General features: G+C 44.3%; 1 protein-coding gene across 1 annotated transcript in view; it reads left to right on the top strand.

Moving 5' to 3' along the window:
• Positions 1 to 27381, top strand: part of COL28A1 (collagen type XXVIII alpha 1 chain) — a 193920-nt gene that overhangs the window by 140812 nt on the left and 25727 nt on the right. The window contains exons 28-30 of the mRNA XM_088833381.1: positions 22876 to 22944; positions 23856 to 23936; positions 24026 to 24061. Of these exons, the coding sequence (XP_088689507.1) occupies positions 22876 to 22944; positions 23856 to 23936; positions 24026 to 24061 (186 nt within the window). The remainder of the gene's footprint in view (positions 1 to 22875; positions 22945 to 23855; positions 23937 to 24025; positions 24062 to 27381) is intronic.

Here is a 27381-nt window from a genome sequence, read left to right as displayed (position 1 = left end):
CATACATAATTGCCCCAACCCCCTCACCCTACCCACCTCCCCATTATCCGAGCAAGAATGGCCCTTCAAATCAATGCATAAAGATTTACTATATTTTTTAAACATCTACATAATGCTTTATTTTTATGTTTCCCTTAAGAACGTTCTTATATTTTCCCATACTTGTATGTTCGTTTCACTGTATTTCTAAAGGCTTATTCTATATCTACCATTGGTAGACTTCCTTTCCTTATATTGAACTGAGCTCTGCCTACTTGTGAATTTTTCTGCCGCTGCTAATCCTTTGATGTGGTTTTCAACTTCACTGTGACCCTGAGTGCAGGCTTACAGAAATTTGTGAGTCTAATTTCATTATTCCTATACTTGTCTCTTTTACTGTTAAACGTTGACTCAAGTGTTTTCTTGCTTTATCCTTTAAGTAAGCGTGGTGTGATCAAAGCCTGAGTTAACTTTGTTAACAACAGAATTTTCTTAAAAGTTATGTTTTTACAGGAAGCTGTTGACTTTGTTTTCACACTGTTTCATTTGGCTTCATTGTTTCTGGGTCTCAGGTATGCCACCACATCTGTGTGTTCTGCGGTATAGCAAGGGCACTCTTCAGTTCAGTTCAGTTCAGTTCAGTCGCTCAGTCGTGTCCGACTCTCCGCGACCCCATGAATCACAGCACGCCAGGCCTCCCTGTCCATCACCAACTCCCGGAGTTCACTCAAACTCATGGTTGTCATTAAGCAGCTTATGCAGACTGTCTAGAAATTTTGCAGGGAAAAATTATTAGAAGAAATTTTCAGGTGAGTAAGTTTTGCCCCTCTGAAACTGGTACCCGGATTGTCAGAAACAGTTACTATCATGACAAGTTAAAAGCAGTGAGAAAGGAAAACGGGGCATATAGATGAATGGGCTTGAGGACAGCCTAAAGGAAGGATGCATTAACCACAAGCTTCCAGTGTACGTTTTCAACTTTTAACAATTAATGTAATTTTCTTTATTTAATAAAAACAGACTTGAATATATTTATCATTTCCATTCTTAAATTCATTATTTTCAGCTATTTCAGTTTTAAGTGTTTTTGGTGAGAACACTTAATATGAGATCTATTCAAATTTTTCAGTGTAGGACTGCATGCAGTATAGGCGTTATGCAGTACAGGAGATCTCTAGAGCTTATTCATCTTGCATAACTGAGACTTTTACCCATTATCTCATTTCCCTGAGCCTTTGGCAACTACCATTCTACCCTGCTTCTGTGAGTATGACTATTTTACTTACTTCATACAAGTACATGCTGTCACTTCAGTCGTGTCCGACTCTTTGAGACCCCATGAACTGTAGCTCGCCAGGCTCCTCTGTCCATGGGATTTCCCCAGGCAAGAATACTGGAGCGGGTTGCCATTTCTTTCTCCAGGGGATCTTCCTGACCCAGGGATGAAACTGCAGCCTACTGCATTGGCAGTCAGGTTCTTAACCATTAGTGCCACCTCAGAAGCCCATGTAAGTACAGTCATGCAGTGTTTGTCCTTCTGTGACTAGCTTATCTCAGTCTCCCTGTGTTCACTGCAGCACTATCTGCTATAACCAAAATATGGAAAGAACCCAAATGCCCAGTGAGCGATGAGTGAATGAAGAAGATGTGGTATCAACACACAAGAGGTTACTATCCACCGCCCCTTCAAAAGAAGGAAAGTCTGCATCTGTGACAATGAGGATCCACCTGTAGGACAGTATGCTGAGTGAAATAAGCCTATAGCACTCTTGTTTAAGGGCCTCATAGGATGTTATGAATATTACATGTTCAATTCCCATAGGGTATCCAGAAAGAGACACGTAGAAGAGCTAATGCTTTGAATCCTCTGGTGAAAGACATATTCTAAGAGGGCAGTTAGCTATCAACACTTCCTGTACTTTTAATTTCTGGTAAAGAATAACCAGCTTATAGAACGCTGCTGTCTTTCAGTAACTGTCATCTTGTTGACAGGCAATAAAACTAGGAGAACAAGGCAGGGATGTATGTCCCATAACATGCATCTCAAATACAAGAGTTTAAAAGCAATATATTTCCATGGTGGCTTTTCGATGCCAGTGTCAACAATGCCTCCAGATTTCTAGGTAGCAAGGGCAGCAATTTAAGTGTCAGGATGACTAGGGGCCTGATCTGGAAGAGTGTTGACAAGGCAGGCATTCTGCTTACATGGGAGGTCATCAGATTGGCTGACGGAGGTCGTGGGGGTGAAGATTTGGCTGTAATCCGCCCCTGGCTCTGTTTTTCCGATGCACCCCACAAGTTAACAGGTCTCAGCAAACCTACCGACAGGAAGTAACTTTGACCTAAGGGAAGGTCTGGCTTAATGTCACATTGGCATATTCTTTTTTTTTTTTTTATGTATTTATTGTTGGCTGTGCTGGGTCTTCATTGCTGTAGACTTGTGCTAGTTGCAGAGAGCAGGGGCTACTCAAGTTGCAGTGTGTGGGCATTTCATTGCGGTGACTTCTCTTGTTGCAGAGCAAGGCCTCTAGGGTGCATAGGCTTCAGTAGTTGCAGCACGTGGGCTCAGTAGTTGCCGCTCCCGGGCTCTAGAGCATGGGCTCAGGAGTTACAGGGCACGGGCTTAGTTGCTCCATGGCATGTGGGATCTTCCTGGTCAAGTGAAGTGAAGTGAAGTCACTCAGTCATATCCAGCTCTTTGCGACCCCATGGACTGTAGCCTACCAGGCTCCTCAGTCCATGGAATTTTCCAGGCAAGAATACTGGAGTGAGTTGCCATTTCCTTTCCAGGGGATCTTCCCAACCCAGGGATCAAACCTGGGTCTCCCGCATTGTAGGCAGACGCTTTACCATCTGAGTCACCAGGGAACCCACTGGGATCTTCCTGGATCAGGGCTCAAACCCGTGTCTTCTGCATTGGCAGGTGGATTCTTATCCACTGAGTTACCAGGGGAGCCCAGGATATTCTTTTCAATACAATCAAACATGTAATAGATAGTCTAAACACCTTTCCCTCTCCCCAGACTCATCTGGTGAGGATGTAAAGATCACTTTTCACCAGGTTGCACACCTGGAAGCGCGACAGTGCAGACACATTCACTGTGATGCTGGAGCTGCTGCCTTCTGCTCATGTATAAAGCTGCCTGCTGTACTTTTCTGTTCATCTCAATAGAAAAGACTCTTACCACACATTTTCTTTCGATGTTTCTGAAGTCTGTGCACACTGAGTGTCAGTCAGTCAGTCAGTTCAGTCGCTCAGTCGTGTCCGACTCTTTGCGACCCCATGAATCACAGCAGATCAGGCCTCCCTGTCCATCACCAACTCCTGGAGTTCACTCAAATTCATGTCCATCGAGTCGGTGATGCCATCCAGCCATCTCATTCTCTGTCGTCCCCTTCTCCTCCTGCCCCCAATCCCTCCCAGCATCAGAGTCTTTTCCAATGAGTCAACTCATTGCATGAGGTGGCCAAAGTATTGGAGTTTCAGCTTTAGCATCAGTCCTTCCAATGAACACCCAGGATTGATCTCCTTTAGAATGGACTGGTTGAGTGTAGGTGACTCTAATTAGAATCTTCCCTCTGGCTATATGCTCAAGGACGCATGGCCTTATACAATTTGGTAAACTTGGAATTTCTAGGTTTATGCTTCATGAAGACTGGTTGGCTCTTTCTTTCCCTTTTCTTGAAGGCCCCTATCCTAGGGGATTGGGACAAGTGGCTAGGACCAGCTCTAAGGAGGCAGTAGCTACCTGTTGGTGTGAGATTTAGGGTGCTGGGGTGATCTGGGTACAATCAATGGTCCAAAAACATTAACTGAGTATCTGCTTTGTGCCACAGCAGACACAAGGGATGTAAAATGACATCCAACATAAGGCCAGAAAATATGAGGGAACCAGAAATAGACCTCTATGAATCAAGGCTAAGACGAGACAAAGCTTGTGGAAAAACAGTTAACAAAGCAGTGGCGCCCAGACTGTGAAGGGCCGTCGTGGCCAAGCTGAAGAGCTTCAGCTGGCACCTATGAATCACTAACTCTCAAAGCATGGCCACCTACCAGCTTGGTCAGCATTGCCTAGGAACCTATTAGAAATGCAAGTTCTCGGGCTCCATCTAGACCTAAGGCACCAGGAACTCTGAGGTTAGAGCCCAACAGTCCCTGTGTTAAGCTCAGCATGTATTTCTGATACACCAAATTTCAAGAACCACCGCTCTGATGATAGAAAGGCCTGGCGCTTGTGCTTAGTCATGCCCAACTCTTTGTGATCCTTCAGACTGTAGCCCGCAGTGTACTCTGTCCATGGGATTTTTCAGGCAAGAATACTGGAGTGGGTTGCCATTTTTTTCTCCAAGAAAGGCCAGGTAGGGTTTATTTTTTAAAAAAACTTTTATGGTGATATAATTCACATGCTAGGCAAGTCACTTGCTTAAAATATACAATTTAATGATTTTTACTATTTTCACAGAATTGTGCATCTAGCAATGCAACCTAATGTTAGGACATTGTCATCATCCCCAAAAGAAACCCCATCCTTCACAGCAGTCACTCTTCATTCCCGTCCCACTCAACCTCCAGCCCCAGGCAACCATTACGCTACTTTCTGTCTCTGTGGATTTGCCTGTTACAGACATTTCACATAAACGGAATCACACAATGTGGTCTTTCATGGATGGCTTCTTTTACTCAGCATAATAGGTCACCCATGCTGTATCAGAACTTCCTTTTTTATGGCCAAATAATGCTCCATTGTATAGATATATCACATTTTGTTTATCCATTTGTCCACTGGGGAACATTTGTGTTGTTCCTACTTTTTGGCTATTACAAATAACGCTGTTGTGAAATCTGTGAGCACATTTTTGTTTTCATTTCTCTTGGGTATATAATCGGGAAGAGTTTTAAGAATAGGAGTGACACAGCTGGGCTTCCTAGGTGACACTAGTGGTAAAGAACCCACCTGCCAATGCAGGAGGCATGAGAGATGTGGGATCCATCACTGGGTCGGAAAGATCCCCTGGAGGAGGGCATGGCCACTCACTCCAGTATTCTTGTCTGGAGAATCCCATGGACAGAGGAGTCTGACATGACTGAAGTGACTTAGCACGTGACATGGCCAGTTGAGTGTTTTCATGTATTTGTTTTTAGTTTGGGACAATGTTTCTCATTCTATACTATTTACATATCCAGAACACTCCATCAGCAGCTCTTCTCACTTTTCCGTTTTTAGGTAGTGATGTTGGGATAGAAGATGGACTGTGTACTTGGAAACATTCTCCTCCCCTTGTATTCTGAGGGTCTCTTGAGCCATCCTCTTCCTCCTGCCTACAGTTGAGAATCCCTGGCATAGAGGCATATGAGCAGAAGGAAAGACATGGATTAAGAAGCTATTGTAACAAATTAGCTCACAGATGATGTATACTGGAGCCAGGGCAAGTTTCGAAGGGACGAACTTGCTGATTCTGAATCATTATGCTTAGTGACTCAGAGCCTTCTTCGGCCAGTTTCCAACTAGGTTGCAAAGGCAAAGTCATATATATTGCATAGCCTTCCCTTTGGAGTGAAATATTTTTCAGCACTGCTTTCTCTCCTGGAGGGAGAAGAGCATCACTTCTCAGGGAACTGTCTTTGCCTGCAGAACCCAAAGCCACCTTGGGCATTGCTCACAACCTCCGCGCATTTATGTCAGAATTTTCCCTTGATGACACTTGAAATACAAATGATTTCTGAGCCATGTTAGTTTTTAGTGATTTGATGCAAAATGCTCTGTGTTGTGACCTGATCTGTTAAAGGCGGGAGGAACTATAACACGTTAGTCTCATATGGTTGCTGTAACAGATGACTAGAAATCCAGTGATTTAACACGGTACCAATTTACTCTTTTGCAGTTCTGGAGCACAGAAGTCTAGACTGAGTCTTACGGGGCCACAGTTAAGACACTGACAGGGAGTCCAGAGGCTGGGGGGTGAGGTGGGGGCGGGGGATTCTATTACTTTGGCTTTTCCAGAATCTGGAGCCACCTTCTTTGTACTCCTTGTTTTATGGCCCCTTCCTCTATTTCCCAAACCAGTGGCTTACATCTTTTCTCTCCATCTCTGTTTTGCTGTTTCAATCACAAGGACTTCTCTTATGCCAGCTAAGCCTCTTCTTGCATTTCTTTTATAAGATTATTTGCGATGGCATTTAGGACTCACCCAAGTAGTCTAAGACAATCTCCCCACCCAAGACCCTTAACTTAATCACACCTGCCAAAATCCCTTTTCCCCTGCATAGGGCAATCTTCATAGGTTCCAGGCATCACAATCCACATATCTTTGGGGGCCCTTATTCAGCCTTCCTCAGCATTAAATCAGCACACTGCTGCTTCTGGGTCTGTTCTTATTTGTTAATGAAGTGATATATTGAAAAAAGAAGAGTAATTTGAAAGCATACGACATTTCCTGGAATCCTTTCACTCAGCAGACTTATTCACAGGGACCGAACACTGGGCTAGGGGGCCCCAAAGCGGAGGTCCCATTTCCTGATGCTGTGGTGGCCTTTGTGGTTTCCCATGTCAGCAGCTCCCACCCAGCTTGCATCCTGGTGGCATGGCTGAAGTGGCCTGTGCAGTCAGCAGAATGCTTCTGAAATGAGTCACTGTGCTTTTTCTGACTGGTGGCAAACGCCTCACCTGCTTTGTTCAGCTGTCTCCAAGACCAGTGCCACGGGAGCTATTAATAAACTCGGCCTACTTATAGATACGTCCTTAGGTTGACCCCCATCAGGAAATCTCTGCTGGCACATTTCCATGCATCTCAGTTTTGCTATCTCTTTTCCAAATGGGTCCCTAAATGCCTATCATGAATTTTACCAAGATATCAATGGGGGTTTGTGAGGCTCAATAAGACAATGTTCAGGATGCATGGTTTCTAGGCAACTTCTACCAAAAAGATGGTTTGTCCCCACACTCACTGTCTCTAGCTTGGGGCAGTATTCAGGGCCCTGGAATAGGGCAGAAAGATAAATAAGATGAAGTGCTTCAACTGTGGGAGTTTAAGATAAGTAGGGGGTTTCCCAGGTGGCACTAGTGATAAAGAACCTGCCTGCCAATTTCAGAGACGTATGAGATGCGAGTTTGATCCCTGGGCTGCAAAGATCCCCTGGAGGAGGGCATGGCAACCCACTCCAGTATTCTTGCCTGGAGAATCCCATGGACAGAGGAGCCTGGTGGGCTACAGTCCATGGGGTCTCAAAGAGTCGGACATGACTGAGCAACTAAGCACACACACATGCACGCAAGATAGGTAGGGCAGAAAGGATGTGAGCATCTGAAGCTGTTCAGAGACAGGCTACAGGATAGGCGTGGGTAGACCAGGGGGAACTGCTTTTTGACTGGGGCTGGGGACGGTGAATCAGGGAAGACTCCTTGGATGTGTTTGATGGACTAGAATTTACCCAGTGATCTAGTGATGGGATGAGTGTATTCAGGGAGGATAGATAAGGTCAGAACACAAAAAGAATCGCAAGCCTGGAAGACTGAGAGATGAGTGAAAGAGGGAAGCCAGGAAGGAAGGCAGACATGGCTGAGGAGAGTTTCTGTACTGGACAGGACTGGTTCTGATATGGGCAGCAGGGGGACTGGTCTAGAGAGCAGGTATCGTGTTACGCCTGGAGCTTAGAGACGGGAGTAAGACTGGGGATGAGAGAATTGGGGGTTAGCCCCAGAGGGTCACCATGGACAGGATTAAGGGTCCAAGGCAGACCTTGAGGGCACAGAGAGGACCGAGGGAGACATCAGAGTTCTAAACACAAAGTGATCATGAGAAACTCTGAAGGAAAGCCAGGAGGCTGAACCATGCAGATGGCCAGCAAAGGGAACAATTAGAGTCCCCCAGAGTGCCTAGCCAAGGAACTGCAATAAAGCTGACCTTGTCATTTTGTATTTATCATCTGTGGTACAAGTACATTCAAACTCCAGACAAGACATTCATGAAATCTGGCAGGCTTTACAGAAGGCTATTTAGTCAGGAGAGCAGGATAAGTCAGTTTATGCAACTGAATTTGGCTGATAAAACCCCTCAAAGCTATGATGCTGTATGCCAGGGGTCCCAGGATATAATGCCTGCTGATCTGAGGTGGAGCTGATGTAATAATAATAATAGAAGTAAAGGGCACAATCAATGTAATGTGCTTGAATCATTCCAAACCCACCACCACCACCTGCCCACCCCCCGCCCCCGCCACCGCCATTGGTGGAAAAATTGTTTTCCATGAAACCACTCTCTGGTGCCAAAAAGTTTGGGGACTGCTTTCTATGTACTGTGACCTATTAATGTATTTAATTCTAGATTTTATACTGCTGCTGCTGCTGCTAAGTCACTTCAGTCGTGTCCGACTCTGTGTGACCCCATAGACGGCAGCCCATCAGGCTCCCCCGTCCCTGGGAAGGAACCCTTTTATTCATGGAAAATATGAACTGGATAGAAGATCCAAACAGTGAGCTCGTGTGTCTATAAAGCAATCAAAGAGTCCATGCAATGGTCTGGCTACTGCAGAGATTATTTTCAAATATTCCTGTGCTGCTTGTTCAGTCACTTTATCACCTGCTAGTAGATAAAAGGGCTTCCCTGGAGGCTCAGACGGTAAAGAATCTGCCTGTAATGTGGGAGAGCCAGGTTCAGTACCTGAGTCAGAAAGATACCCTGAAGAAGGCAATGACAACCCACTCCAGTATTCTTGCCTGGAAAATTCCATGGACAGAGGAGTCTAATGGGCTACAGTCTGTGGGGTTACGAAGAGTCAGGCATGACTGAGTGACTAACACTTTCCGTTTGGAAATATAGCCAAGTTGAGCACATTTGGCCATGACAGTTGTGAGCTGGACTGGGCCAATTTAGGTATTCACAATTTGTCAGACTCTTTTTGATGACTGTCGGCAGCAGCCTCTGGAGATCAGAAGTTGGCAGGTGTGATCTGGCCCCTAGACAGCCTTGCTATTAGGTGCTATGTTTCAATTAAAGCACGTTTCAGACAGAATTCTACCCTATGTTCAGCTACATATTAACAGGTAGGCATAAAAACATGTATTTAAAACTGGGTACAAATTCCAGTTCTATGTCTCTTTAAGTACTCTGACAAGTACTTTGCATAAAATGATCACTCTGAGGCAAACACAACAATATTCTTATGATGGGACCAACTAACTCCTTAATAAGATCAGACAGAATGTGGTCCACTGGAGAAGGGAATGGCAAACCACTTCAGTATTCTTGCCTTGAGAACCCCATGAATAGTATGAAAAGGCAAAGTGATAGGATACTGAATGAGGAATTCCCCAGGTCGGTAGGTGCCCAGTATGCCACTGGAGATCAGTGGAGAAATAACTCCAGAAAGAATGAAGGGATGGAGCCAAAGCAAAAGCAATACCCAGTTGTGGATGTGACTGGTGACGGAAGCAAGGTCCGATGCTGTAAAGAGCAATATTGCATAGGAACCTGGAATGTTAGGTCCATGAATCAAGGCAAATTGGAAGTGGTCAAACAGGAGATGACAGAGTGAACGTAGACATTCTAGGAATCAGTGAACTAAAATGGACTGGAATGGGTGAATTTAACTCAGATGACCATTATATCTACTACTGTGGGCAGGAATCCCTTAGAAGAAATGGAGTAGCCATCATGGTCAACAAAAGAGTCCGAAATGCAGTGCTTGGATGCAATCTCAAGAATGACAGAATGATCTCTGTTAGTTTCCAGGGAAAACCATTCAATACTACAGTAATCCAAGCCTATGCCCCAACCAGTAACACCGAAGAAGCTGAAGTTGAATAGTTCTGTGAAGACCTACAAGACCTTTTAGAACTAACACCCAAAAAAGATGTCCTTTTCATTATAGGGAACAGGAATGCAAAAGCATGAAGTCAAGAAACACCTGGAGTAACAGGCAAATTTGGCCTTGGAGCACAGAATGAAGCAGGGCAAAGGCTAATAGAGTTTTGCGAAGAGAACGCACTGGTCATAGCAAACACCCTCTTCCAACAACACAAGAGAAGACTCTACACATGGACATCACCAGATGGTCAACACCAAAATCAGATTGATTATATTCTTTGCAGCCAAAGATGGAGAAGCTGTATACAGTTAGCGAAAACAAGACCAGGAGCTGACTGTGGCTCAGATCATGAACTCCTTATTGCCAAATTCAGACTGAAATTGAAGAAAGTAGGGAAAACCATTAGACCATTCAGATATGATCTAAATCAAATCCCTTATGATTATACAGTGGAAGTAAGAAATAGATTTAAGGGACTAGATCTGATTGATAGAGTGCCTGATGAACTCTGGACGGAGGTTCGTGACATTGTACAGGAGACAGGGACCAAGACCATCCCTATGGAAAAGAAATGCAAAAAAGCAAAATGGCTGTCTGAGGAGGACTTACAAAGAGCTGTGAAAAGAAGAGAAGCGAAAAGCAAAGGAGGAAAGGAAAGATATAAGCATCTGAATGCAGAGTTCCAAAGAATAGCAAGGAGAGATAAGAAAGCCTTCCTCAGCGATCAATGCAAAGAAATAGAGGAAAACAACAGAATAGGAAAAACAAGAGATCTTTTCAAGAAAATTAGAGATATCAAGGGAACATTTCATGCAAAGATGGGCTCAATAAAGGACAGAAATGGTATGGATTTAACAGAAGCAGAAGATATTAAGAAGAGATGGCAAGAATACACAGAAGAACTGTACAAAAAAATCTTCACGACGAAGATAATCACGATGGCGTGATCACTCACCTGGAACCAGACATCTTGGAATGTGAAGTCAAGTGGGCCTTAGAGAGCATCATGACGAACAAAGCTAGTGGAGGTGATGAAATTCCAATTGAGCTATTTCAAATCCTGAAAGATGATGCTGTGAAAGTGCTGCACTCAATATACCACAAATTTGGAAAACTCAGCAATGGCCACAGGACTGGAAAAGGTCAGTCTTCATTCCAATCCCAAAGAAAGGCAATGCCAAAGAATGCTCAAACTACTGCACAATTGCACTCATCTCACACGCTAGTAAAGTCATGCTCAAAATTCTCCAAGCCAGGCTTCAGCAATATGTGAATCATGAACTTCCAGATGTTCAAGCAGGTTTTAGAAAAGGCAGAGGAACCAGAGATCAAATTGCCAACATTCGCTGGATCATGGAGAAAGCAAGAGAGTTCCAGAAAACCATCTATTTCTGCTTCATTGACTATGCCAAAGCCTTTGACTGTGTGGATCACAATAAACTGGAACATTCTGAAAGAGATGGGAATCCCAGACCACCTGACCTGCCTCTTGAGAAACCTGTATGCAGGTCAGGAAGCAACAGTCAGAACTGGACATGGAACAACAGACTGGTTCCAAATAGGAAAAGGAGTACGTCAAGGCTGTATATTGTCACCCTGCTTATTTAACTTATATGCAGAGTACATCATGAGGAATGCTGGGCTGGAAGAAGCACAAGCTGGAATCAAGATTGCTGGGAGAAATATCAATAATCTCAGATATGCAGATGACACCACCCTTATGGCAGAAAGTGAAGAGGAACTCAAAGGCCTCTTAATGAAAGTGAAAGAGGAGAGTGAAAAGGTTGGCTTGAAGTTCAACATTCAGAAAACGAAGATCATGGCATCTGGTCCCATCACTTCATGGTAAATAGATGGGGAAACAGTGGAAACAGTGTCAGACTTTATTTTTTTGGGCTCCAAACTCACTGTGGATGCTGATTGCAGCCATGAAATTAAAAGACGCTTACTCCTTGGAAGGAAAGTTATGACCAGCCTAGATAGCATATTAAAAAGCAGAGACATTACTTTGCCAACCAAGGTCCGTCTAGTCAAGGCTATGGTTTTCCCGTGGTCATGTATGGATGTGAGAGTTGGACTGTGAAGAAAGCTGATCGCCGAAGAATTGATGCTTTTGAACTGTGGTGCTGGAGAAGACTCTTGAGAGTCCCTTGGACTGCAAGGAGATCCAACCAGTCCATTCTAAAGGCGATCAATCCTGGGTGTTCATTGGAAGGACTGATGCTAAAGCTGAAACTCCAATACTTTGGCCACCTCATGCGATGAGTTGACTCACTGGAAAAGAATCTGATGCTGGGAGGGATTGGGGGTAGGAGGAGACGGAGACAACAGTGAATGAGATGGCTGGATGGCATCACCGACTCTATGGACATGCGTTTGAGTGAACTCCGGGAGTTGGTGATGGACAGGGAGGCCTGGCGTGCTGTGGTTCATGGGGTCGCAAAGAGTCGGACATGACTAAATGACTGAACTGAACTGAACTGAACCTTAAGGTGAATTACAAAAAAAATATAATAATAATCTTTCTTTTTGCATGAATATAGAAAAAGTCACTGTGGTAGGTTTAGTAATGGCCCCTAAAAATGTTCACGTTCTAATTGTTATAATTTGTGAATATTACCTTATATGGTAGAAGGGCAGGTGTGATTAAGTTAGACATTTTGAGTTGGGAAGGTTATCCTGGATAATCTGTAGGCCCAACGTGTAATCATGAGTGTGTTTATAAGAGGGAAGCAGAGGGAGAATAGACCATGGAAGAGGTAATGTGATGATGGAATCTCAGATGATGAAGTGGAGGAAGATGGAGGAAGAGGCCGCTGGCCAAAGGACACAGGTGATGCCCGGGAGCTGAGAAAGTCAGGAAGATAGCTGCTCCCCCCAGAACATCCAAGGGAAGCCAGCCCTACTAACGTCTTGTCCAGTCAAACTGATGTTGGACTTCTAACTTTCAGAACTGTCAGAGAACACGTTTACATTGTTTGAAGCCACTAAATTTGTGGCCATTCATTACAGTGGCAATAGGAAATGACTATAGTCATCAAGATTGATGTGAGCAGCATCTTGGTCCAGATCATGGAAATTTCTACAGGAGCTGTTTTGAGCAGTCTTGCTATACATGGCTGACAGTTCTTGGGTTATTAAAAAAAAAAAAAGGCTGCACTGAAGGCCGTAGAGAAAGGAGAGGAACAAATGGTGAGAGTTTTAAACTGTTTTTAGGAACAAAATCAAAATCATCCCCTGGATCTGTAAAAAGTAAACTATTTCACTGCCTCTCACCAGACACAGTGGGTCTAGGTCAATATCTGAATGAAAATCAAATACAAGGAAGCCATGATGTTTCATTAAATTCATTATGACTGTTTCCTGGCCAGGTACCAGGTAAGCCAGGGCCACACTCCAGCCAGAGGGTCCCTGATGACAAGTAACTCACTTGATAATGCAATACCCAAATGGGCTGCTTTACAGACTGAGCATTAGGCCGTCTTTGTCCCACTACAGAAGATTAACATGGCAAAATGACATATCAAAGTGAAATTAGAGGAATCCAACTAGACAAAGGAAAGAGTTTTAAGAAACAGGATGCTCTTGATTTTCAGGTTAGAGATGGAGAAATTGCCTGGTTCCTATTTTATGCCAGGATAGAACTGAGGGATTGAAAATCAGAACTTTTTGTTTGAAGGAATGGTCAGCTGTGCATTTGGGAGAGAGAATTACCGTTCAAAGCATTGCTGTAAAACCAGGTTCAATCTGAGGTGACGTGGAAGAACTGGAAAAGCATCATTTATATACTTGCTCCCAGGTTATTACAGAAACTAAGACCCTGCCTAAGTCTGTCATTACCTAGCTCACTCTTTGTACACTGGCACATAGTCATGGCAGCTGTTAGTTACAACAGGTGATTGCTAGGATCAGAACTTCAGGGAGAAGGAGAGAAATGCCAAAATGCTAGACCCTGGGTTGTTCTAGGGGCCTCTGGATAAGCGCCTTCCATATACATGGGTGATTATATGCTCCGTAAGTAACATTATCTAAACTGAACCAGCAGTTATGTTTAAAATGGATAACCAACAAGGATCTACTGTATAGCACAGGAATCTCTGCTCAATGTCCTGTGGCAGCCTGGACGGAAAGGAAGTTTGAGGGAGAATGGATCCATGTATATGGATGGCTGAGTCCTTTCGCTGTTCACCAGAAACTATCACAACAGTGTTACTTGGCTATACCCCAGTACAAAATAAAAAGTTAAAAAAAAAAGTAAAGTGAACCAGCAGTGAACACGAAGGATAAGAAAACAGTCCCTTTCAATAGAATGGTTCCTGGATTCCGGGCCAAATACTAGATGGCTATTTGGGCAGGTTACTACACTTTGCTAACCACACAAGTTACCCACTAAGTCAACATCTTAATACAATACTGGCTTCTTTCTTCAAGCTGGCAGAAGGCCCGCTGAATAACAAGCTTTTGCTCCCCGCTTTCAAAATTTACAATTCCCCTGGTTCCTAATTAGCAAGACTCTAATCACCACCGGAAAGAAGGAAAGGCAAACAGGAGGGGAGGCAGAGGGAAGAATGACAAGTTGACTTTCTCTAGGATCTTTGGGGGCCATTTCAGAATGATGGGGATGGCTTTAGGCTTGTAAGAGGGTTGCATGACTATGTCCTGGCAAAGAACATTCAGTACAAAAGTAAAATGCCCTCCCTTCCTGCAGCATCTACAGCAAGGACTCTTCTCCACCTAGAATGTTCCAGTTGGCCTCGACTGAAGGCTAGCCAGAGGTTTCTTTTCTTCTCAGTATGTAACCAGGCCTCTGCGATTTCTCAGACAGGACCGCAGATCTTGGTGGAGGAGAAGAAACCCAAGCCTCTGACTGAGCTGGATGTATTAGGGATTGGATAACTTGTAATAGGTGATTCCAGCCCTTTCCCCTTGAGCAAGAAATAGAAAGGGAGAAGGAAGAAAGCAGCGCAACAGTAAAATGAAAAGGATATGAAGGGCAAAAATAAAGTGGTGAAGTGTTTCAAGCCTGTGCTGGGCTGAAATCCCATTCGGGTATATTGTAGCTAGGTTTTAGTCTGAGGCAATGGGCAAGTGCTAAAATTCTAGAACAATGAAAACACCTTCTCCATCTCTCTGTTCTAAGTCATTACCTTCATTATTGCTTACAAGACTTTAATAAAGGACTTTATCCTTTATTGGGGTATTAACTCCATCAGGAACGGGACATGGTAACTGCCGGCTCCCTTTCTTGCAGTGCAGGTCTGAGTTCCACCTTCTCTAGCGGCATTTACATCATTCCTATGCAGGAGTTGGGCGTGGGGATGGGGGTTGGTTCACAGCACGGTGAAGACAGTGAGCATCAGGCTTATAAACTGTCTAAGTGGGACAGTGGTATGGTTGGTTTAAAAGGCTGAACTGAGCTGGTATGGATGTAAATCCTGAGGATACAAGTTTCTGGTAACCACGTAGGCCTCCTGAATGCAAAGAGCATAAGTTGTCTCTGGAGGGACGCGTCCACAATGCTGGCTTTGCTTTAAGTCTCTCACATGTTCTTTCAGCTTGTGGGCCTGCAAACTTTGGGGAGGTAAAGTCCCTGTATCCTCATATGCTTCTGTGCCTATGGCAAGGGCAGACATCTTTCTGCAAACATTCAGTGTCTTCATTCGTTTGTTCTGTATATTAATTTTTTAACTTTTGTTTTGAAGTAATTTCAGACTTATGTAAAAGTTGACAAGATAGTACAGGATATTATGGGGTATGGGATATTAATTCCCATAGCCCTTTACCCAGACACCCTAAACATTTTGTTTATCAACGCTGTGTGTGTGTGACCCATACATTACTCATTTTCTGAAACATTTGAGCGTAAGTTGCAGATATGCTATGCCTTTACCCACAATACATCAGTATCTTTCATACACAAAAAAAGCACTTTCTCTTATATAATACAGGAAAATTGTAAACATTAAAAAATTATCACTGATACAGTATTATTTACTCTGTGTTGTTGTTTTAGTTGCCAAGTCGTGTCTGACTCTTTGCGATCCCATGGACTGTAGCCTGCCAGGCCCCTCTGTCCATGGGATTTCCCAGGCAAGAATACTGGAGTGGGTTACCATTTCCTTCTCCAGGGGATCTTCCTGACCCAGGGATCAAACCCACATCTCCTGCATTGGCAGCTGGATTCTTTACCACTGAACTACCAGGGAAGCCCAACAACAATAGTATTATTTACTCTATAGACCTAAGTTATTCTGCCAAGTGTTCCATTAAGTCTTTTTAATTCACCCTTTAAAGTGTATGGCTCTGTGTGGTCCAGTCCATACCTAGGAGGCCTCCAATGGTCTGGGCTGAGGATGGCTCCCTTACCCTTATCCCCAAGCAGCGGGATCTCTCTCAAGGTCTGCACAGGATTCATCCCTGCAGACTTCAGTCTGTGGCTTTCCCTTAGCTGCCACGGTTCCATCGTTCGTGCTCTAAAGGTGACAGTGTTTGCTGCACGTCCCCCTGCAGGTTAAGGTTTTTGTCCCATGGGGGCTTCATGCCTTCCCCTGCTGCCTCCCTTCCCTAGGTCTGCCTTCTCAGGGAAACTCTGGGACTCGGCCTGTCCCCTGCCTCTCTCTTGAGCACTGGTGAGGTCCCAGAAGAGTCTGTGGGTGGGTGGCTGTGAATCTCCTTTGTGCCTGAAGCTCCCCAGGGTTCTGCCTTCTCACACTAGCCCACACTCAGCCTTGAACAGTTTGTTAAGAACTGTAGCTGAGTTCTTCTCACTAGCTGGTATGATATCTGTCATCTCCAGCAGGTAAATGCCCATGCCCTGCCTCTCCTTGGAGGAGCCTGTGCTTCCTCAGGTTTTGTGTCAGCTGGTTGTCCTGCAACCACAGTCTATGATAAATTCAAGGAAAGTTGTGACTTCAAAGATGAGCTTAGCATCTTTAGTGAGGTTTTAAGAATAAAAGCTGTCTTTTCTAGTTTTCTACATCCTAGGAGAAAGCCAAACATCCATTTTACATTTTTTGCTCATCTATGAATTGGATTTTTTCCCTTATAGCCTGAGAAAACATTTGGAAAGAAAACCTGTTGTTTACTGACATACCAGTAATAGACCCTCTCCCTCAATCTATTAAGATATTCACATGTGGTTGATGTTTAGTTGCTAAGTTGTGTCTGTTTGTGACCTAATGGACTGTAGCCCACCAGACTCCTCTGTCCATAGAATTCTCTAGGCAAGAACATGGGAGTGGGTTGCCATTTCCTTTTCCAGGGGATCTTCCTGACCCAGGGATTGAACCTGTATCTCCTGCAGTGGCAGCCAGATTCTTTGCCACTGATTTACGAAAAATATTCAGATAGCTGTACATTATCCTTAGAACTCTTAGAGCATACAACTCTTAGAACGCTCTCTCCCAGAGAATAAGCAGTCATCTGAAAAGTTAAAAAGATCACATCTTTAGCACAAGGGATCTAAGGCTGAGATATAGTGGTTAAGAAGCTGGGTTTGAAATGTGGACTTAATTAGACCTTCAGAGAGACAGGTTCTTTCTTGCAAGATGGCTTCTGACCCATCCTGAAAATCATTGCCTGTCATTTTCCTGAGACTTGTAAGGGGAAAAAAGTCTGCTTGGGTAGCATTCATGTCCGCCAAGCTAAGGCATGGACTTCTTCGCTAAAGGCTTTCAGTCAGATAGTCTACTCTAAAAGTTATAAGGAGCTTTCAAGTATTTTGAAGGGAAACTAGTGATTAAAAAGGAAAACAAACAAACAAATCCTGCCTTTATTATAAGAAACCCAGCTGGCTGGAATAAGTACAGTGTTAACAATGATATATAAAATGTCTATGTTATGATGTAATGCAAAATAAATTCCTGAATATGGAGCCGATTCTAACATGATAATCGGCTAGTCTGATGCTTTTCCCCCAGGTCATGGCAAAGAAGCCAAGTAGCTTTTAATTTTGCAATGAAATGGTATCATTTCTTAAAAGCAGCTGGTCAGTCATAAACAGTTATTGGACATGTTCTAGATTAGCTGCTGTAGGAATCTAAAAGGTTGTAAAATAATTATTCTGAATAATTGTCAGAAAGGTATGAAGTTCTTTCTGAAACCTCATTTTCTAAATATATAATCCCCAGTAATAATTCACCCTCACACCATAGTCCTAGCCCCCTATTTCCCCACACTATTCTGTCTTTTGCCTTGTCTGGGGAATCCTATGGACAGAGAAGCCTGGCAAGCTACAGGGCATGGGGTTGCAAAGACTGAGATGCGACTAAGTGACTGAGCACACACGCTGTCCCTTGGGGTTGGAACAAAGCCAGTTACAGATTTCTCCCATGAACCTTTCATCTCCCCTACACCTGGTTAGGAACGCGACTCCCCAAATCAGGTACCTGTGCTGTCACGCATGTCCTTGACAACCCCAAACTACCTTGCAACCAAGGATCTGGTTGAATAAAAATGTCCTCATTCCCCTGCTCCCCCAAAATCTGAGAAAGCTAATTTATGCCAAGGTGTCATTTACTGATACATCTTTCTTCAGAGGATACCTTTCTTGTCCTTTTTGCTTGTAATTTTCTTTTTGATGAGAACAGAGGGTGGCAGCATCCCAGGCAGGAATCTTCCCACTGTCCTTTACCTCACTCTAAGGGCTGGTCACTTAGTCTGCATAACAGACTAGCCTGTATGCAGACAGACCTTCCATCCTTCACAGTAAAGAAGATGCTGTAGCCCACTCTTGGTAGAGCATGTTTTCCAGTTTGTGTAATGACATTGAGCTGTGTGATCCATATATTCCTGCCTATTCCCACAACTGCGTGTTGTTTTTCACATCAGGAAAGGAGTATGTCAAGGCTGTATATTGTCACTCTGCTTATTTAACTTATATGCAGAGTATGTCATGTGAAATGCTGGATTGAATGAAGCACAAGCTGGAATCAAGACTGCCGGGAGAAATATCAATAACTTCAGATATGCAGATGACACCACCCTTATGGCAGAAAGTAAAGAATAACTAAAGAGCCTCTTGACAAAAGTGAAAGAGAAAAATGAAAAAGTTGACTTAAAACTCAACTTTCATAAAACTAAGATCATGGCATCCGGTCCCATCACTTCATGGCAAATAGATGGGGAAACAATGGAAACGGTGACAGACTTTATTTTTTGGGCCCCAAAATCACTGCAGATGGTGACTGCAGCCATGAAATTAAAAGACACTTGCTCCTTGGAAGAAAAGTTATAACCAACCTAGATAGCATATGAAAAAGCAGAGACATTACTTTGCCAACAAAGGTGCGTCTGGTCAAAGCTATGGTTTTTCCAGTAGTCATGTATGGATGTGAGAGTTGGACGATAAAGAAAGGTGAGTGCCAAAGAATTGATGCTTTTGAACTGTGGTGTTGGAGAAGACTCTTGGGAGTCCCTTGGACTGCAAGGAGATCCATCCAGTCCATCCTAAAGGAAATCAGTCTTGAATGTTCATTAGAAGGACTGATGCTGAAACTCCAATACTTTGGCCACCTGACGCAAACTGACTTATTAGAAAAGACCCTGATGCTGGAAAAAATTGAAGGCGGGAGGAGAAGGGGATGACAGAGAATAAGATGGTTGGATGGCGTCACCAACTCAATGGACATGAGTTTGAGTGAACTCCGGGAATTGGAGATGGACAGGGAAGCATGGCGTGCTGCAGTCTATGGGGTCGCAAAGGGTCAGACACGACTGAGCGACTGAACTGAACTGAACTGATTCCTCTTCGTCATACCTGTGTTGGCAGTGCAGTCTTTATAGAAAGGAGAGATTTTCCTCCTTTCCCTTGTCCTGCTTGGATCACCAGCTTGGAATCAGAGTGTTGGTTTCCTGTTTGGGGCTTACTCAATAGGCTCCAATCCATATCCAAGGTTCTGGGGCTCCTATCACCACCAGGTTTCCTGGTGACTTTTCTGTAAATTGAACAAAGAATGATCCCCACCTGTTTGCTCTCTAGGCAACAAAGAGAAGAGGCACTCCTTATGGGGTGAGTCTCCTTGGATGGACCTGAGACATGTGTGCATAAATACTCCCTGCAAGCCCTCCATGCTAGAGCCTTGTGCTTGGCTCAAGGGTTAACAGGGTAAAAGAAACTTTTAGGGAATGAATTCTCTGCAATTTGACCACAGTAAGGAACTTGCTATCAGTCCTCTAGGGTTGAAAATCTATGGCCCTCTACCTCCCTTCCATTTAGAAATTCTACAGGAAAGAGATGAAAGGGCCTCAGAGTTCTGCCAAGCCAGCCTGCTGCAAGGGGCTATGGCTGGGAGCAGGAAGAATTGAACACTTCACTTACCAACAAGAGAATCTCCACTTATGTTCATTTTATTTTTACTCTTCTGTGTAAGATTGGTCTCAATGAAGGAATTCTGTCCTAGGGAAGTGTGCAAAGATATGTAAAAGAATACTTGTTGAAGCATTATTGTAATAGGGAAATACTGGAAACAACCTACATGCCCATCAATAGGATAACGCGGTCAAGTTATTTAATGGAATACTGTAGAGAAGAGGAAACTCACTAGAACTGCATATATGTACCAAGATAAATTTCAAATAGTGTTGCTATTTAAAATACAAATTAGAATGTGTATAGCTAACACAACATTGTCAAGCAACTATACTCCAAAATTTATTTAAAATAAAATATAAATTATATGCATAAATGTATAATTATTTAAAGTTTAAATATTAAGAACAATCTTATGCACAGTTTTAGAGCATACACATGTGTAGTTAAAGTATAAAAGCAGAGATATGAGTGATGCATATCAATTCAGAGACAAATTTCCTCTCTCCTTCAGGGAATGGGACTGGGTACCTTGGGGGTTTCGATGGTATCTGCACTTTTTCATTTTTTAATATGGTGGTATATCAGTGTTTGTGTTTTTCCATAGACAATGTTGTATCTGAACTATTTTATTATGACACTTGTAAAAAGAAAGGGTTCTGTGAATCTGAGTCAGGTGTAGTGAGGTGGATGAACCTAGAGCTTGTTATACAAAGTGAAAAGTCAGAAAGAGAAAAAAACAAATGTTATATATTGATGCCTATATGTGGAATAGAGAAAGCCAGGACTGATGATCCTGTTTGTAGGGAAGGAATGGAGACGCAGACATCGAGAACAAACCTGTGGCCATAGCAGGGAAAGACGAGGGCAGGACAAACGGGGAGCGGCACTGACACGTATACACTGTCGTGTGAAAAATAAATAGCTAGCGGGAAGCTGCTGGACAGCACAGGGAGCCCAGCCTGGTGCTCTGTGATGACCTAGGGGAGTGGGGTGGAGAGGGTGGGAGGGAGGCTCAAGAGGGATTGGATATACATATGATTTTGGCTGTTTGAGTTGTTGTACGGCAGAAATCAACACAACATTGTAATGCAATTATCCTTCAATTGAAAAATAAACCTAATTAGTAACCACATCCAAAAAAGAAAGAAAAGGGGGGTTCAGTGTTTAAAAAGCTTGAAAGTCAGGGAGCTAGGACAAGGGGCTCTGAAATGCTGATCATTCAAAGTTAGGGAAAATGTTCTCCAAGCAACCCTTTGTGGTCCCTTCCAGGAGTGACCTCCTGAAGCCCATCCTGCTTTCTGGAGCCATGGTTCTCACGCCTTCCTATGGCAAAAATGCATATGTTATCCCTACCCCCACTCTTGATTCTCATTTAGTTGGTCTGAGATTTTTATGGAGCATACCAGTGATTTAGTGATCATGGTCAGGATCTTTGAGATAGATGCTAACTGTAAGCAAACCAAATTCTGGGAGCCTGCGGTCTTTCAAACCTTTGCCACAGACTTACTGCTTACAATGATCTAGAGTGAGGCAGGGGTTGCTGCAGGGTCTAAGCAGCATCAGTGCCATGACTTTGTAGACTTGTTAGTGATAACTCCTGGTTCATGTGCAGCATCATGAAAACCTTGTAAACCTGTGTGGTTTTGAAGATGGGCGTGCAGGAATAGCAGATAATGGGAAGATATGATGGGGGAAGCTAGCAACAAATATTGAAAGGAAAAGATGCTTTTCTCTAAATTCAATTCCTAATTTAGGAGGTATTGAATTTAGACGAATAGATTTATGTTACTACAAATGATCAGGGACAGAACAAACAGTGTATGGTGAATTATATAAACACTCCTTGGCATTAATTGGGGAGAGATGCTGTATTCCATTATTAAGATAACACACAGTTTCAACATATCAAAAATATATAAATTATAAAGATGATTATAAAAATCACCAATAATATCGCCACTGAAATAACAGTTGTTTGTTACTTGTAGTGTCAAGTTCATAGCTTGAAATTGGCAAAGGTGAGAGGGACTGTTTACACCACAGAAACAGACAAATGTCATAAGTCAACCCCTTTACTTCTATCCCAGAAAAGTAGTTAAATTTTTACTACATTGAGCCCATCGAGCATTGAGTTCATCTAACTTACATGTGTGTGCTGCTGCTGCTGCTGCTGCTGAGTTGCTTCAGTCGTGTCTGACTCTGTGCGACCCCATAGACGGCAGCCCACCAGGCTCCCCCGTCCCTGGTGTTCTCCAGGCAAGAACACTGGAGTGGGTTGCCATTTCCTGCTCCAATGAATGACAGTGAAAAGGGAAAGTAAAGTCGCTCAGTCATGTCCGACTCTTCTCAACCCCATGGACTGCAGCCTACCAGGCTCCTCCGTCCCTGAGATTCTCCAGGCAAGAGTACTGAAGTGGGATGCCATTTCCTCCTCCAACTTACATGTGTATTTCCCCCCAAATTTAGATAATGCTATAATGCATATTTAAAAACTTATTTTTGATGTAGACTATTTTTAAAGTCTTTACTGAATTTGTTACAATATTGCTTCAGTTTGATGTTTGGTTTTTTGACCTTGAGACACGTGGGATCTTACCTCCCTGACCAGGGATCAAACCCACATCCCCTGCTGTACTGGAAGGTGAAGTCTTACCCCTGGACTACCAGGGTGATCTCCATAATGCAGTTTTGAAAGTGAAAATGTATATCTGACTAAAAAGTATTTTCTGAGTTATTTTGGGAAACTAACAGGACCATCCATCTCACATATTTTGTGCAGGGGGAGCAAGGACCTCAGGGCTTCCCAGGGCCAAAGGGCATCACAGGCCATGGCCTCCCTGGCCAGAAGGTAAGTATTTCAGGACTGAAGGGAAATGCTCAACTTTTGGATCTCAATGGCTTAACTTGAACCCTGGAAGGGCTCTCATGAACTTGTCACTCCTCTCCTTACAACGCTTGGAGAAAAAATACCACTTCAGAGTGAATCCTTATGCATTTCTTTTCCTAACTACAAACATGTTTACTTTGTGAAATCTCATTTTCTTCAAACTCAAAAGCCAGCTAATGAGGAATAAATCCTTACAACCTACCCACATGGAAAATACCAGATAGTTCAGGTGTTAACCTCTGTAATAGCTGAAGTTCCTAAAGTCAGTGAACTGATCAGATGGCATCTCCTGGTCTCCTAACCTTGGGTCTCTAGTTCATCATGAATTAGATAATGGTGCCTGTGCATGTGCCTGCTCAGTCGCTTCAGTCATGACCAACTCCTTGCGACCCTTGGGACTGCAGCCCACTAGGCTCCTCTGTCCATGCCATTTTCTAGGCAACAATACTGGAGTGGGTTGCCATGTCCTTCTCCAGGGGATCTTCCCCACCCAGGGATTGAACCCGTGTCTCCTGCAGCTCCTGCACTGCAGGAGGATTCTTTACCACCTGAGCCATGGGGGAAGCCCCTATGGTACCTGCTGCTGCTGCTGCTGCTAAGTCACTTCAGTCGTGTCCGACTCTGTGTGACCCCATAGACGGAAGCCCACCAGGCATCCCTGTCCCTGGGATTCTCCAGGCAGATGGAGGAGCCTATGGTACCTAGGAGGATGTAAATAAAATGCCCCCTATTTTTTCATATAATATATTCATACCAACAAGAACCAAGGGGCTTCAAGAGGTACCTCAGTTTCAAAGAAATGAAACTTCAGAGTTTTCCTTATTTGGCTTTAATATTCACAATCTAAACTTATCTTTTCTTGTATTGTAAAGGGAGAGCATGGAGATCAGGGTGATGTAGGAAAGAAAGGTGATAAAGGGGAAATTGGAGATCCCGGACCCCAAGGAGAACAGGCAAGAAGTGATTTTTAACATCTTACTGTCATTGTACACTTTAACTGGTTGCAACCTTCATTGACTGTTACTTTTCTTCCACTAAGCAGGGGTTACAAGGACCAAAAGGAGACCAAGGACTTACAGTGAGTATCCATCCTAGAGGGTAATTGAGGGGCTTGTGCTCACAGAATGATTACATTTGTGTTTTCACATTAGAAGTAGGACTTCCTTTGACAGAATTAATGCTGGCTTCAATGCAGGGGGCGAATGAATCTGAACGTGAGGGAGACTTTACCCCGGCGGCCCTTATCCAGCCTCACTGTAGACATGTAACTACCCACCCTGACCCCTGGTAGAAACGTTAACAAAGAGGTGAGCCATTTAAAAGAAACTGGTTCAGAAAAAAAAAAAAAAAAAAGAGCCCCTATTCTGAAAAAATAAAAAGTGAACAAATGAACAAGGGACTTTTTATTTTTTCAGAATAGGAGCTCTTTTTTTTTTTCTGAACCTGTTTCTTTAAGTGCTCTAAGAAGAACGACAATCACAAGATTGGGATTACTTTCATGTACTGATTCACTTATTCAACAAACAGTCGTGATGATGTGCAAACTTTCCACTTTTCTTCTCTTTGGTTTGCTCCATCTCAAACACAAAGCTGACCCCTAAAAGACCCACAAGATGGGAAGGTTCTAGAATTTCTAGAGCAAAGTCTAATTCTTCCTTTCCAGTATCTACCTTTCCTGGAGTTGAGGAGAAAACAGGGAACTTCTCTTGGTCCCTTTTTGATGGGTCCCGGTCTGGGGATGTTGACCTTACATGTGCAGTGTCAGGAAACCCAGAGGTGAGAGTTCACGTGATGAAGGCGAGAGCTGGCATGTGACACACAGAACTGTGCATGGTTTTTATGGCCCATCTGCCTTTTTCTCTTTGCTGTTGCACACCATAGGTCAGACGCTCCCCGATACCTATGGAGGATAAAGCAGCTACACATGCAGCGAGTTCTCCCTGCATGTAGCAGAGGAGGGTGTATGCTAAATGCCCAGGGGAATGTTCCCCGTAGGTTTACACGCTCCCTCCCAGCTCTGCAGGGAGAGGGGAACTGGCTTCCTTCATCCACTTGCTCATTCATTTCACCAGCTATTATTGGGCACATCCCCTGGGTCAGGGTCTGAGACAGGCACGGGGGTAAGAGTTGAGAATAAGAGACCGCATCTCTGGACTCAAGGAGCTCACGGTCTAACGGGAGAGAAAGGCAGGCAGAGGATGTTCACCTATAGCTTGACAGAGGTGATATGTGAGTCCAGAGCAGACAAAATGAGGTATGATTTGATGCAAATTCTCTTTTCCTTCACTCCTCCCTTTGTCTAGCATTTAGAAAGCAAAGGTCAGCATTAAGTGAGACTCCAGTATGTGACAGGCTCTTTCATATCAGGACCACCCTGACCCGGTACTGCAGGGTGCCTGGGGGACCTAGGTAGAGTATGGCCCCGACTCTGGACTCCTGGGCTTCTAGTCCTTCTCCAGGTACACCCTTTCCTCCAGGCGAGGAGCGACCACCCTGAGTACACAGCACCCTGCCCCTGCACCGCACTCTGGATGCACAGATCTCAGAATTGTCCCCAAATGGCCTCAAGTTTGGAAGTGGACAGCACTGGCCTGTCTGCATGAGGTAGCCAAGGGGCAAGCGTGTGGGGGGTATTTGACAGAGCTTGGACTCACCTCACAAGTGCTGGCTAAGACCTGGGGCAGCGTAGGACCAGTGAAGAGGCGGGCAGAGAGAAGGGGACAGCTATAGACTGCAGCCCTCTCTTGCTCAGGACCCACAGGAATGCACCTAACAGCCCAGGAGGCAGGGAGGAGTGTTTCCCTTTCAGATAAAGACCCGAGTCTTGCAGAAAGCTTGAGCAACATGCCCCGAGTCACCTTGCTAACAAGGGGCAGAGCCCTTATAGCTGGAGCTGGCTTGTTGGGAGCCAGAACCAGCCTGCTCTGTCATGAACGCTGTTCTCGAAAGGCCTCCTTTTTCTCCCCACCCCTACTCTCTCCTATCCTCACATACTCTCAGGGGCAGATTCAGTCCAGACTAACAGACTCCTCCTTTTTTAAAAAAAAAAAAAAGAAAAATTATTTTTAATTGAAGGATAATTGCTTCACAATGTTGTGTTGGTGTCTGCCACACATCAACATGAATCATTAATAGGTATATATCCGTCCCCTCCCTCTTGAACTTCCCTCCCATCTCACACCCAACCCCACCCCTCTAGGTTGTCACAGAGAGCCAGGCTGAACTCCTTGTCAAACTCCCCTTTCAAGAGGCAAGTACTATTGATGGGAGTTCAAGTTTTTAATCATTCTCACCCAAGCTACTTCAAAAAGACTGTCTCCAACTATGCCTGAAATGCTAGCGTTTCTCAGCATCTGCCCGCAATTATTTCTTCCGTGTCCTCAAACTCTCAAGGAGGGACAGCTATTACAGGTGCACGGATGCACAGCTCAAAAAGGCTGACTTCATGTTACAGTAAAGTTGCATGGGGGATGAGAAAGCATTTTAGATAATAAACACAGAAAAAATACTCTTGACAAAGTGGGTACGGAGGTGTCCCCCAGGTTACACTCAAGCTCTGCTCCATGCCGTCTCGTCTGGCACCCCTCTTTCAACAGCTCTGCCTCCAGCTTGAGCCCCTCTCCCGAGCATCAGACCTTACCTCCTACTGCCTTGCCATCTGGGTGTCCCACAGGTGCCTCAAACGCAGCCACAATCAAGCTGAACCCAGCTTACTCTTCATTAGCTCCGACCTGCCCCTGTCCCTTCCCTCCCTCCCTCCAAGAGTGGCGCTGCCATCGTTTACCTCCTAGACACCTCCTTCCCGCACCCTCCCTCCCAGTTTCTCACCGCCCCCTTCATCTCCTTCTGCAGTGCCCCTCCCGGCCATCCCTTCCCCCCCATCACTCCCGCCACAGTTTTCTGGTGGTAATTTTCTTTGCCCGTACTATTTAGGAATCTCAGGCCACTCCACTGGCTGCCAGAGTCAATTTTCTTAAATAAAAGTGCAACCAATTCCCTTCTCTGCCATGGACCATGTCCGTCCTTACTGCTCGGGCTAAGTCCACACTCTTCAACAAGACACAAAGGCTCTCTAGAGCCTCTCTGTGCTCCACATCTTCTGTCATTCTTCCTGTCACATACCCTGAGTCATAAGTTGACCCAAGTACAGTAATACACTGCGCTTTGTGTGTTTCGTCCCCTGCCTGGAAGCTTCTTCCTCTTCCTCCATCACCCCATTCCGCCTCCCTGGACCACAGCACCAACCCCACTCTCCCACGCCTGGGATTCCGGCAGGTCAACGTGGTTCCTTGGCTCTGATCCAACAGCATAGCACTTATAAAAAGCATTTGTTTCTCTGCCTACTTGCTACTAGACTCGTGTTAACATGAGTCCTTTGAAGGATATAAATTTGATGCC

The sequence above is a fragment of the Moschus berezovskii genome, chromosome 3 (genome assembly GCF_049115385.1).
Source record: "Moschus berezovskii isolate FMDL1 chromosome 3, NW_MosBer_1.0, whole genome shotgun sequence".
Lineage (NCBI taxonomy): Eukaryota > Metazoa > Chordata > Mammalia > Artiodactyla > Moschidae > Moschus > Moschus berezovskii.
Note: the sequence above shows the minus strand (reverse complement) of the source record. Positions and strands in the feature narration are given on the sequence as shown.